The following is a 14,093-nucleotide window of genomic DNA, read 5'->3' as shown; positions in this document are numbered from 1 at the left end:
TTTCAACACTTCTGCAATAAACATGGCACCAAAGGATTACACGGCAGAGAAGGGTGAGTTGGAATATGTTTTTAAACGATTCAGACTAGTTTTGCTATTAAGTGTTTCTGTTGGAAAACAAATTCCTTGTATGTGTAAGCATACTGGGCAATAAAGCTCATTATGAAAGTTCGCGGCTCGAAGTTTTTGCGCTAAAGAAAAGATTCAAACTGCGACAACAAATGTGCTAGATATGTGTTGTATGTTAGAGATGGGTTACATGAAAGTAACAAGATGTTTAATTCGACATCTATCCTCAAACAGAAAGTAATTGTCCATGAGAGTTCCTAGAATTGAAATAAGAGGTTCTTTGATATATTTGAGACATTTTATTTGTTGTATTTGTTGCATTTGTCTCGTGTGGTTAAGTATATAGTTTTGTCGCGCGTAACTGTTCCTGCACGCGGGGCCCATCGAGTTCAGCGCGCGTGCACGTGGCCAGTCGGGTTCAGCGCGCGTGCACTCAAGAGCCCGGATGAAACTTCCGAACAAAGAGCGGCGCGCGCAGAGCACGTGCTTGCTTGATCTCGTACACGCGCTTTTCTATAAAAAGTTTTCGTTTAATAAATCCAAGGCGAATTACTTTTACTGGCCTGTGCGCTAACGGTTATATCTCTACTGTAAGAAGTCGATGTAGTTGAGTGTTTGTGAAACTGGTCGCATAAACAGTACTGACGCCACAGCCGTGTGCCGCTCATATCAGTACGGTTCCGTTGATGTGATCTCATACCGAGTTCGGAGTCGCGTTTGGTTACGATAAACGGGACTATTTAACGTGCGGATGAGTCGCAGAAGTAGCGCGTAGCAGGGCTCTGAAGCCACGTGCTGCTTTGTTTACAAAAACAGCAGCTGGCGTTACACGCGCGTCAGTTATATCGCGCAGGCAAATCTGCAGTAATTTTGTTCACAGGAGAAGCAGAATTGATCATCCCGATTGACGCAGTGGACCCGAGTGTTCCGATCCGGTTCGTAAACCGACACTTGCTTCCATGTTTTTGGTTTTGCCGTGTCTGAATATGCAACTGTGATCTACTGTTGATCAGCAACTGATAACTAATGATTATGTTTTCGTTTATATGACATGAGAGCAGCAACGCATATGTGTATTAGATTACATGTATTATCTATGTCGCGAACATTATTTCAGCGTTTTAATTTGAGCTGCCCTTTTCGTTTATTTGTTGACGCACATCAATCACCCCAGTGTGGGGGAGGGGCTAATCACGTGACCTGCGCGCGCTGTTGTGTTTATGTCGAGTTAAAGGAATATTCCGGGTTCAGTACAAGTTACGATCAATCGACAGCATTTGTGTCAATGATTACCACAAAAATGTATTTTAACTCTTCCCTCCTTTTCTTGTGTTTTACTGAGACATTTCAATGGGGTCAATAATCTGTAAACATTAAAATACTGTTTCAAAAGTATAGACAAGAATTTTGTCATTACATTACTTACTAACTGCATCTGTGCAACTCCGTTGCCATGATGTAATGTCAGCAAACCCCAAACCGACTGTAAAAACTTTGATTTTAAACAACTTTACAACTCAAATAATACACACGTTTTAACAGTAGAATTAATGTGTGCTTTTATAACATTATACGCTTAAGCCTTTAAACCCTCCAAAAAATGGACCCCATTGTAAGTTTCTCACTGGAACAGGTTTTTAATTAAACAATTTTTTTTAAGAAAATGAGGGACGAGTCTATGTCTGTGTTTTTGACATCTGTTCTAGTGCACACCTGAATGTCAACATCAAGGAGCGATCGGATTAATCTATCAAATTGTAAATGGCAAATAATTGATTCTAGATTATTCATAATATCATTAGTTGTTAGTGATTAATTGTATATGACTGTGTTTCAGAGAAGTGTAAGCGCTTCTTGCAGGAGTTCTACAGCGAGGATGACTCTGGGAAGAAGGTGTTCAAATACGGCGCTCAGCTGGTGAGATTCATGTCCGTTCCTGCAGATCATGCAGCGCTGCATCAGACTCTTGCTAACGCTTGTGTGTGTGTGTGCGCGCAGGTGTCGCTGGCTCATCGTGAACAGGTGGCACTGGTGGTGGATCTAGATGATGTGGCAGAGGAAGACCCTGAGCTGGTGGAGAGTGTGTGTGAAAACACCAAACGTTACACTACGCTGTTCGCTGATGCTGTTCATGAGCTGCTGCCTGAATACAGAGAACGAGAGGTGTGTGACAAAAAAACCTGAAATCGCTAGTGTAAAACTGTCAAAACGCAATAAGTTTTGCATGCGCTTCAGATCACATAAGTTCACTATAAAAACTATAGAATGGTAGAAAAACAAACGCATGATGTTTTAGGGCCATGTGTGTTTGTCGTATAGCTGCAGTAATGTCAGGCGTGTGTTTTGTAGGTGGTGGCGAAGGATGCGCTGGATGTTTATATCGAGCACCGGCTGATGATGGAGGCCAGAGGTCATGACCCCGCAGATACACGTGATTCCCGAAACCAGTACCCGTCTGAACTCATGCGCAGATTGTGAGTGATACAGACACATCATTGTGTGATTGCTTGTCTTTGTATATTGATGTTCACTAATTCTGAGTCATGTGATTTGGCAGTGAGGTGTATTTCCGCCCGCCGTCTACGCTGAAGCCGAAGGTGGTGCGTGACGTGAAAGCCGACAGCATCGGTCAGCTGGTAAACGTCAGGGGCATCGTCACCAGAGCGACGGAGGTCAAACCCATGATGGCCGTCGCCACGTACACGTGCGATCAGTGTGGCGCCGAGACTTACCAGCCGGTACACACGTGACTAATATGAAGAGTGTCTTAACACATTCACACGTGCTTCTGATGACATGAACACTGTTTGTTGTTTATCAGATCGCCTCGCCGAGCTTCATGCCCCTGATCATGTGCCCCAGTCAGGAGTGTGTCACCAACAAATCAGGAGGCCGACTGTACCTGCAGACACGAGGGTCAAAGTTCATCAAGTTCCAGGAGCTGCGTATTCAGGAGCATGTAAGTGTCAGATATTTGTGACGCTCAAATCGCACCATGTTAGTCAAATGTTAATTGTGTGACGTCTGCGTTTGATTTTAGAGCGATCAGGTACCCGTTGGGAACATTCCTCGCTGTATGACGATTTATGCACGTGGAGAAAACACACGTGTGACTCAGCCTGGAGATCATGTGGCCATTTCTGGAATATTCCTGCCTCTTCTGCGCTCTGGATTCAGACAAGCTGTGCAGGTGACACTCGGAGCCACTCCGCTTTCTGTGTCTGAACTGAGATGTGTTCATTATTGTAATGCTCTGATATGAGTTTATTTTACTTCATCGTTTACACATGCAAACACCAGCAGTAGCATTCAACACACTTCAAGATTATTGTGTATACTCTTGTGTGAGCAGGTCTGTGATGTACAAAATGTGCTCAATACATTGTTGGGAAGTTTGATGAATTGTAGTGATTTTGATCTCAGTAATTGAGCGTGTGCGGCAGATGACATCCATGAAGGATTTTGCTGTCACCACACACATTTTAAACAACAGAGGAAGTGAAATCATCTACAAAAACAGGATACTGACTCCCTGACGAGTGCATTAACTACTGAATTACAGAGCTAATTAAGACACACCCAGTGTATTATGATTGAATCAAATTAAATCAAAACACAAGTTATTTATAGTGGAGGTTATTGACAATAATACACATTATTTTCAAATCATGAGTCTTTCTACTTTGACTGTTTCCGCCTGGTATTAAGATGCATCTCGGGTGATCCGATCACATGTGGTCAGGTGAGACACATCGCTGTTTACATCTGGTCACTGAAATGCGTCTCCTGTGACCTTGTGTTCAGATTGTCTGTTTCATGACGACATCAATCACTCTGTCAGCGTGTCACTGCTTAATAATAATGCGTTTGAAATGTAATCTAAGCACAAATGCAACATGTCAGAGTAATGCTTTAATTTAGTAATTATTTGTATTAAAGCAGCTTCAGGTGTTCGTGCTTTTCATCTGTGTTGATATCAAACACACTAAAGAAAATCTGTGAATTGTGTTTGTATCCGCTTTTTATCATTTCCTGAGCGAATGTTATTTCCTTTTTAAATCTGCTCGTAAACGGCAAAGTTTGAACTCTTGTTTTAGCGCAGCGGTTGATTGACAGGTGAGGGTGTGTGTGGACCGCAAGTTTTACAAATCACGATAATCGCGCCCAGTTTTAACGATAATTAAATGTGACTCTGTAATACTAACCATCGGGTCATTTTACCATGTTTACCATGAAACCGGTAACCGTTTCATCCCTAATGCTTTATAAACCCTAAATATTGTTCCTGTCTGAAACGCATACTTTGATGGAAGCCAGACATCTCAGATGGCAAGATTATTTATATTGCACATTTCATACACAATGGCAATTCAAAGTGCTTTACGTAAAAACAATAAAAGGAAATACAAGATGTTACAAGAACATGAAATAAGAATAAAAATACAGAAATAAAAATGATTGTGTAATCAAGAATACAGCATAGTTAATCAAGTGTTAAATAAGTGTTCTCAGTCTGTGGCTACTGTTGGGGCACATCTGACCTCTTCTGGAAGCTGGTGCCAGCTGCAGGTGGCATAATTGCTCTGGGGCGGCTGTGGCTCAGTTGGTAGAGCGGGTCAGCTGGCAATCACAGGGTTGGTGATTGGCAGCTGACTGGGCTGATTCCCGGCCCACATGACTCCACATGCGAAGCGTCCTTGGGCAAGACACTGAACCCCAAGTTCCTCCCAATGGCTGTCTAGCACCTTACATGCAGCTCTGCCATCATTGGTGTATGAGTGTGTGAATGGGTGATTGGGAAACAGTGTAAAGCACTTTGGTAACCTCTAAGGTTAAAAAAAGCGCTATATAAGTGCAGACCATTTACCATAATAACTGAACGCTGTCTCACCTTGTGTTGAGTGAACCCTCTGTATGTCTGTTGATCTGAGAGGTCTGTTAGGTTTATATTCAAGCATATCTGAGATGTATTTATTTCCTAACCATTGACTGATTTATTAATGAGGAATTGTACTTTAGAAATAATTCTAAATGTAACGTGAAGGCAGTGGAAAGACCCGAGCACTGGAGCGATCTGCTTATGAACACTTTATATAGCTTTACAGAAAATACTGTAATAAAGTCATGTATTTGAGTCATAGTGCGGTTTAATAAAAAACATGATGGTAAATTGTGCCTTAATATAAATAGAGTGAGCGAGCTGAAGGCGACTGGCGAGGAACACAAAACTCCAGAAGGTGGACAATACAAGAACAATGTTGATCTTTATTCATGGAAGTCCAGACTTACTGAACTCTTATTAAAGAACAAATTATTGACAGTTTTCCTCCTGGTGTAACCGCTCATGTTTGCCTTCAGATATTCAAAGAGATGACTGAAATCTTGTCCTGCTAAACTCACAGTCTCCAGTTCACTTGTGTGAGAGGGATTTTGGCTAGTGATGTTGAAACACAATTATGTACAGTGTTCTTTGAGCCAGTAAGTTAATCTGTTCTGCACATCTCGTTTATATGGTGTATTGTGTTTCAGGGTTTGTTGTCAGAGACGTATCTGGAGTGTCACACGATCACTCTGATGAATAAAACTGAAGATGATGAGCTGGGAACTGCAGAACTGACTGACGAAGAGCTCCGACAGATCACAGGTACACGCCGCTGCTTCAGTGTGTGTTTATGGGTTCCTGTAGAGCCACTGGGAAACCAACCCATGCCCTGATAATGTTGCATCTCTTGTGTGCGCGCAGAGGAGGATTTCTATGAGAAGTTGGCTGGTTCGATCGCTCCAGAGATTTACGGTCATGAGGATGTGAAGAAAGCGCTGCTGCTGCTGCTGGTGGGCGGAGTCCAGCAGGCGCCACGTGGGATGAAGATCAGAGGTGAGATTGAGACTGTTATCACACGAGTGTCATGTTAGATTTCTGACATGAGTCTCTTCGATGGCCTGCACTGTATAAAGCTGTCCCTCACAGTCTTCCTGTTACAAATAAAGATGGCGCTCCTGTGAAAAGGTTGTGTGTGTGTGTGTTTTGTGTTTGTAGGAAACATCAACATCTGTCTGATGGGTGATCCAGGTGTTGCCAAGTCTCAGCTGCTGTCATACATCGACCGCCTCGCCCCGCGCAGTGAGTGACCCCCGTATGACATCATATACGACTCGCTCACTCTCACGTGTCTCGCTCTAAACTCTCTGTGTGTGTCAGGTCAGTACACGACTGGTCGCGGCTCGTCTGGTGTTGGATTGACTGCTGCAGTGATGCGTGACCCTGTTACCGGGGAGATGACCCTGGAGGGCGGGGCGTTAGTGTTGGCTGATCTGGGCGTATGCTGCATCGATGAGTTTGATAAGATGGCCGATGCCGATCGTACGGCGATTCACGAGGTCATGGAGCAACAGACTATTTCTATCGCCAAGGTAACACAGCACACTCTGGATTCAGTGGTTATGACTTTTTTACGGGAGTTTGACACGTTTGTGGTGTTTGTTTGTCTCAGGCGGGCATCATGACATCTTTAAATGCGCGCTGTTCGATTCTGGCAGCGGCGAACCCGGCATACGGACGCTACAACCCTCGCAAAACCATCGAGCAGAACATCCAGCTGCCCGCGGCGCTGCTGTCACGATTCGACTTGCTGTGGCTGATTCAGGACAAACCCGACACGGACAACGACCTGCGACTCGCGCAACACATCACATACGTGCACCAGCACTGCAAACAACCGCCAACACACTTCAACCCCATAGACATGAAACTCATGAGGTGTGTTCATGCAGCAGATGTCTTCTCCGTTCTAAAATATATTTCATCACACGTGTGCCGTTTTTGTTCTGATTTTGAAATGATCCCATTTTACATCCAATCCTGTCTGTCTGTAGGCGTTACATCAGCGAGTGCAAACGGAAGCAGCCGGTGATTCCCGAGTCTCTGTCGGATTACATCACTGCTGCATATGTGGAGATGAGGAAAGAGGCACGAGTCAGTAAAGACACCACGTTCACCTCCGCACGAACACTTCTATCAATCCTGCGCCTCTCCACTGCACTGGTGAGACACGTGTGTTATCTATCTGAGAATGTGTGATGGTGTCTCTTGGCCTGTGACAGACGGGTTTGACTGTGATCAGATTCAAAGAAAACAGTGACATTATTTTATGATCCATCAAAACACTTCAAATGCATTTTACATCGTAAAGACGTGCTAAAATTGGGTGTGTCGTTGTAATTTTTCATTCACGTGGTCGGAGACCATTTTTGTCGCACATGCGCACTCTGTCTCGTGTGTGGTAAAGTGCTTACAGTGCAGGTAGTGTGTGTGTCCTACTGCAGTGTGTGCACTTGACTCACACACCGGATCAGTTCTGCTCACACACGCAGTATTTTGCTGTTAACCCTTGACCTGATGTGGCTGATTGTGTTAAAAGTGCTGTTTGTGCAGGTAGCTGCATAAATATCTACTGTAGAAACGGCACTTCACGACACACACGGCCGTTCTCTGGTTAAACACATTGTGTTTCTCAGGTGCCTGAAGCGCTGAAGATCCACGATGCCGAGCACAAGTCTGTTGTCGTGGTGACGATCAGCTTTGCGGGGTGGGCAGTCAGCCTCTGATCCTGCCGCTGTGCAAACCCATGCAAAACTGATCGTACGCGACACCGCACGCACGGTTTAGCTAGCTGGTGTTGAGAGGCCGAGACTTGAGCAGTTGCCACCTTTCCCAGAAGGCATTGCACTTGTCTCGGTCTGACAGTGCCGGCACAACGCAACAGTTTGTTCACGAGGTCAGCTGAAGATGAAGATTGTTGAAGTGTGTGTGTGTGTGTGTGTGTGTGTGTACATATTTATACTATATTGTGGGCACCAACCAGCGTCCCCATGAGGGAAATGGCTTCTTAAACATACTAAACAATGTTTTTTTTGTAAAATGCTAAAAAGGGGTGTGTGTGTGTGTGTGTGTGTGTGCGTGCGCTGCTCAGACATTTTTTATTTTTTTTTTAAATAATCACAATTTTCTGTCATACTTTAATTGAGTGTAATCTTTTATTGAACCGATGTGAACCATATCGTCCCATCCCTGAAATCTACTGATTTTAATATGTTAGTATGAATGTCAGATTTAGGTGATTTTTATTAAATCTATTGCCTTAGACTTTACGTGTGTGTGTGTGTGTGTGTGTGTGTGTGTGTGTGTGTAGGCTCGTCTGCGGATGGTGTCTGTTGTGGAGAAGGAGGATGTGAATGAAGCGATGAGACTGATGGAGATGAGCAAAGACTCGCTGCAGACCGACAAAACCAGCAACACCAGGTACACACACTTATTCACACAAACACTTTGAGAACAGTGTTAAGAGAAGGGTTCATGATGGGGACATTTAACTCTTACTTGAATAAATCCCACATGACAAAAATTCACTTCTTTAGTTACGCTGAAGTTCCTCGTGCCACGATTCAATAAGTGTAAAATGAATCATTTATTCAGGATTTTCCCAAACGAACACTTTCTTCATTCAGTGTTTGTTTTTGATGTGCAATGAACGCATCACAACCTCGTGCAACATCACATTTATTTCCATCCAGAGTTGCATTTATCTTGTATTGATGACGGGAGACTCGAACCTGTCCGTCAAGCACATCCCAAAGACTTTCAGTGGGGTTAATGATTCCTCGACCTGACCAATTAAATCAACTCCAGATCATAACCCCGGCTCCAGAGGTTTGTGGGCATTATAACAGGTGCGTCGCTTCATGCACTTCCCTTCTTACTCGGACACGCCCATCGCTTTATAGGGTAAATCTGGACTTATCAGACCACATGACCCTTTCCCATCGCTCCACAGAACAATATTTATGCTCCCTAGTAAACCAAAGTCGTTTTTGTCAAATTAATCTCACTAACAAGTGGCTTTCTTGTGGCCACACAGCGGTTTAGTCCCAATGCTGTAAGTTCTCGTTGCATTGTGCATGTGGAAATGCTCTTAATTTCACTATTAAACACAGCCGTGCGTTCTATTGACGATGTTTTACAATGTGATTTCACCGACCGTTTTAGTGACCACATTTCTTCTGTGTGAAGTCCTGATTGTATGTTTCTCTGTTTATATGCATTGTTTAATTTCTTATGTAAATTAGTTTCATTTTGGTAATTTAGATTGAACTGAAGTCATCTTTATATTTGTGCTTCTCGTGTAGGGCTCAGCGTCCAGCCGATGTGATCTTCTCTCTGTTGCGTGAGCTGGCGGGCGACGGGTCGCTGAAGTCCGTCCGTATGTCGGAGGCGGAGCAGCGCTGCGTGTCTCGTGGTTTCACTCCTGTGCAGTTCCAGTCGGCTCTGGACGAATACGAGGAGCTGAACGTGTGGCAGATCAACCAGGCGCGCTCGCGCATCACGTTTGTGTAAATACTGATCGGATTGTGATGTCACTAAACATGTGACTTCAAAATAAACTCCTTTTTCTGACCGTTAAGCTTCTCTAATGTTCTTCTCATTGCTGTTTGTGCTCATGTTTTGTTTTTAATCTGTGAAATAAACTAAATAGATCGTGTGTGTGTGTGTGTGTTGAGGAGATTTTGCAGTGAAATCGATTAAATGTAATATTGAAGTGTTTCAGCTCAACCGAGAAATGGGAAGGTTAAAAGTTTGAATTGTGCTTTAATCTGTCTGTGGGAGTTTATTTATCTTCCGAAGACTCGAGTGACTGTTGTGTGTTTTCCATTTCCCTTTCTGATTTGTAACTAGTTGCACCTAATAAACATGCCAAAAAATTATATATTTTTTTTTTTTTGACCAAATAATTTTCATAATAATTGATGTCTTCATATGTGGACAGTTGTGACATATGATGCTCCCTATTTAGTGCATGACTTAACCTCCAGTGTGCTGTCTGTCTGCACTGGTCTCAGAACAGTTATAGGAGAGCTATAGGATGCACCCTTGCTCCCTATTTAGAGCATGACTTAATCTCCAGTGTGCTGTCTGTCTGCACTGGTCTCAGAACAGTTATAGGAGAGCTATAGGATGCACCCTTGCTCCCTATTTAGAGCATGACTTAATCTCCAGTGTGCTGTCTGTCTGCACTGGTCTCAGAACAGTTATAGAGAGCTATAGGATGCACCCTTGCTCCCTATTTAGAGCATGACTTAATCTCCAGTGTGCTGTCTGTCTGCACTGGTCTCAGAACAGTTATAGGAGAGCTATAGGATGCTCCCTTGCTCCCTATTTAGAGCATGACTTAACCTCCAGTGTGCTGTCTGTCTGCACTGGTCTCAGAACAGTTATAGGAGAGCTATAGGATGCTCCCTTGCTCCCTATTTAGTGCATGACTTAATCTCCAGTGTGCTGTCTGTCTGAACTGGTCTCAGAACAGTTATAGAGAGATATAGGATGCTCCCTTGCTCCCTATTTAGTGCATGACTTAGCCTTCAGTGTGCTGTCTGGCTGCACTGGTCTCAGAACAGTTATAGAGAGATATAGGATGCTCCCTTGCTCCCTATTTAGTGCATGACTTAATCTCCAGTGTGCTGTCTGTCTGCACTGGTCTCAGAACAGTTATAGAGAGATATAGGATGCTCCCTTGCTCCCTATTTAGTGCATGACTTAACCTTCAGTGTGCTGTCTGTCTGCACTGGTCTCAGAACAGTTTGAAATGCATCTTATTTTCATCCTAACTCCATATAAACCTCTGACTCACTCAAATTTGAAAAATGGCATATTGGGAGTCTCGTGACGCCATGCAGGGCCGGACATGTAAACGGTGAGCTCTGTGCACTTTGCTAGATTTATTATTTTCATGTTATAATCCGGTGAGATTCGATACACTGCTACATAACTGGTCTATGAAGTCAACATGGAAAATAATTAAAAATCCTCAGGCTCTGGAGATATTAAAAGACACTTAAATGCTCAAGCTGATACTCCTGACAGGGACTCAGTTTGCACACTGTGGTGGGAGAAATTCAACGGCAACTGTTCAACATGTCGTTGATGCTGATGAAAGTTGCTGACTTGGACAATAGTATCCAGCTGCAGACCCGCAGCACCACCAGTTTCAGAACCCCAGAGCCAGAACCTGAAGTGAGGGGCGGAGCTTACGTTCGAAACCGAGTAGCGCCACCTAACGTTTTGGAGAGTACTTAGCTTTTTATTACAAACGAAACATCATACTTTATACGTATGTTATAATGATTCTTTAAGGTACTGTACAATAAGCATTTTAAAACATTGATCTTGTGTAATATAATTGTATATAGTTATCCGTTTCATTGTATTATGAGAGTTACTTCCTGATCATGATGGTGAAAAAAAATGCTTGAAACTTAATGGGCATTTTATATAAAATATACTTTATTTCACAAGAACATGTGCAGCATGCATTTTTCTTTATGTAAAATAAAACATGTCAAAAAACTAAAAAGAGAGAAAATTCAGCATAATTTTAAAAGAAACAATAAAAATATATACAACAAATGACCAATTCACCCCTAGGCCCATTTTATCATGACAATCCTGTATAAATTAAACTTAAAATGTATCAAATGAGGAATTCACTCTCAGGCCCATTTTGTCCTTACATTCTTGCTAAATAACTCCATGTCATCCCTGAACACAAAATGAAATAGAAAGGGCTCTCTGGAAGCTTCTAGACTGTTCCAGGAGATTGTTGCGGGCCTTTTCCTTGTGGTCTTCATTCATTCGAAATGTCTCTACAAGAGATGAAAGCACCACACAATAATCTCAACGTAAAAAAACCCCACAAACTCACAAACAATGCATATAACAGAGGAACGTGGAACAAACACTTTAACACCTTCACAAGATGTCTTCAAAACGTCACCGATTTACAACACGCAAAAATGTATCGAACCAGCCGTAGAATTTTTTTTTTAATACAGTAAAGTATGACAACATATTCAAGCTTCATTAAGATGATAAAAGTTATGCACAAATTAAATATTTAGCAGATAAACTCTGAACTTAATATATGCGATAATTTTTCACAACATGATGTCAAAAACGTTACACAACTCACCATGCTCTCCGCCATGCTTGTCTCATTGTCAATAACTCCGCCCCTCACTTCAGGTTCTGGCGCTGGGGTTCTGAAAGTGGGGTTCTGAAACTGGTGGTGCTGCGGGTCTGCAGCTGGATATGTCTCGACTTGGAGGATGTTGCTGTAATACTTATCTCGATTATGGTGATTGAAACTACATTCTCGGAGTTGGTTACAAGAATTGGGGACGTCAAGAGATAGATTGATTACCTGGAGTCATCGGAGAGGGAATTAACTGCTTATCCGCTAGCGACCAAAATAGATATGGAGAATCGTAGTCAGCGAAACGTCCGAATTGTTGGAATTCCTGAGAACAAAGAAGGCCGAGATATGGTTAAATTCCTACAGGAGCTCTTCCCGAGTCTGCTCGACAGGCCATAAGCTGGAAATCGAGCGAGCTCACAGAGTTCCGGCTTGGAGATCCATGGAAGGAAACAGTCCCCGATCAATTCTGGCCATATTTCTGAGATCATTCGATAAAGATCTTGTGTTATGTGAGGAATAAAGGAAGGTTTTCTTGGAAGAACCACAGCATTGTCTTGCTCCCAGACTTTGCGAATTCGACAAGAGAGAAACGTGATCAATTCAAGGAATGGAAGAATCTCTTACATCAATGGAAGATCCCTTTTGCTCTGTGAGAATTGATACTAAAGATGGCCGCAAAATATTATAGATAATGGGGTGAGTAAACCATTTGGTGTTTCTCATGTGGCCCCCAAGTGAACTCGTCTCACTGAACATACACTTGTCTGTAAGGAAGCTGGATACCTTTGTTTCTTTTTGTGCTGTTTCTGCCTAGCGGCTGAAGTTTGTTTTGTGGGATAGCACTCCTTCTGGACAGTTTGTGGATGAATCTGCATGTTCTTTGTGCTTACGCCTCCTGTTGGCTGGACGTTGGAAGGATTAAGTAATCTGCTGAATTTATGAAACAGCTGGCTCACTTTTTTTTCTGCTTATTGGCTGGAGTTTATTTTATAGATTATTTTCTGTTGTGTAATTCTGTCTCACAAAATTTGTGCAGAAGTGCCGGACTTCAGCAATCTGATGACGAAGTTGTCGTGGTTGCTCTCACTCGAGGTAAGGCGAGGTAATTAAGACCTTACCTACAGGCGAGGCTCTGGAGCCAGATGGCTTTGCTGATGAGTTTTTTATCTCTTATGCTACAGAACTGGCTCCACTTTTGTTAGAAGTTTATACAGAATCATTAAAGAATGGAAAACTGTCAATCATGACACAAGCCCGGATCAGACTGATTCTTAAACAGGACAAAGATCCAAGCGAGTGTAAGAATTACCGTCCAATTTCACTGATCCAGCTAGATGTTAAAATATTGTCAAAACTTCTGGCTAACCGATCAAGTTATGCCATCTCTTACACATATAGATCAGGTGGGGTTTATTCGGGGCTCTTCTGATAACATCAGTTTCATCAATATCATGTGATCAGTGGCGAATGATCAGACTCCGGCCGCTGCATCTCACTTGATGAGGTGTTTGATATGGTAGAATGGGATTATTATTGGAAATATACAGGTTAGGGAATACTTTTATTGGATGGTTTCAAACAAAATCAAACAAATATATTAATTTCAGATTATTTTACTCTGGATAGGGGCACCGGCAGGGTTGCCCTCTTCCCCCATTATTGTTCTGTCTTGTCCTGGCACCATTAGCAGCTGCGATAAGAAAGGAGGAGGATTTTCCAGGGGTGATGGCGGGAGGTGTGACGCATTAGCTTTTACTTTACACAGATTATATTTTATTATTAATACTCTGATACCTCATGACCTTTTCCAAAAGCAGTAGTGTATGACTCCCTGATAATTTTATTTCTTTAATGTCGAATAACGTTAATTTAGATTACAGTTGCTGCTACTCTTTGGCGGCTATTTGAGCATGAACTATAATATCAAAGAAGGCACATGAAAAATTAAGGACATTTGGATTATATATATATATATATATATATATAAGTGCATTTCTT

At 42.6% G+C, this 14,093-nt stretch overlaps 1 protein-coding gene across 4 annotated transcripts; it reads left to right on the top strand.

Annotated features, from left to right (window-relative positions):
- The first annotated feature begins 6 nt into the window (after positions 1 to 6).
- LOC127659898 (DNA replication licensing factor mcm7-A-like) lies at positions 7 to 9,813 on the top strand. Of its 4 annotated transcripts, XM_052149879.1 has the most exons (16): positions 1,033 to 1,371; positions 1,776 to 1,826; positions 1,907 to 1,986; positions 2,068 to 2,232; positions 2,419 to 2,543; positions 2,627 to 2,807; positions 2,891 to 3,028; positions 3,110 to 3,259; positions 5,599 to 5,713; positions 5,813 to 5,944; positions 6,107 to 6,190; positions 6,269 to 6,480; positions 6,561 to 6,826; positions 6,943 to 7,111; positions 8,259 to 8,368; positions 9,253 to 9,813. In XM_052149879.1, exons 5-16 carry the CDS (start codon positions 2,464 to 2,466, stop codon positions 9,458 to 9,460), a joined length of 1,845 nt encoding a protein of 614 aa, XP_052005839.1. In that variant the 5' UTR covers positions 1,033 to 1,371; positions 1,776 to 1,826; positions 1,907 to 1,986; positions 2,068 to 2,232; positions 2,419 to 2,463; the 3' UTR covers positions 9,461 to 9,813. The 4 variants fall into 4 exon arrangements, with proteins under 4 accessions (XP_052005836.1, XP_052005838.1, XP_052005839.1 ...); XM_052149876.1 differs by lacking the exons at positions 1,033 to 1,371; positions 1,776 to 1,826 and adding an exon at positions 7 to 53; XM_052149878.1 differs by lacking the exons at positions 1,033 to 1,371; positions 1,776 to 1,826 and adding an exon at positions 551 to 1,004.
- Positions 9,814 to 14,093: the final 4,280 nt, after the last annotated feature.

Source organism: Xyrauchen texanus, chromosome 19, assembly GCF_025860055.1.
Source record: "Xyrauchen texanus isolate HMW12.3.18 chromosome 19, RBS_HiC_50CHRs, whole genome shotgun sequence".
Taxonomy (NCBI): Eukaryota; Metazoa; Chordata; class Actinopteri; order Cypriniformes; family Catostomidae; genus Xyrauchen; species Xyrauchen texanus.
This window is presented reverse-complemented; position numbering and strand designations above follow the sequence as displayed.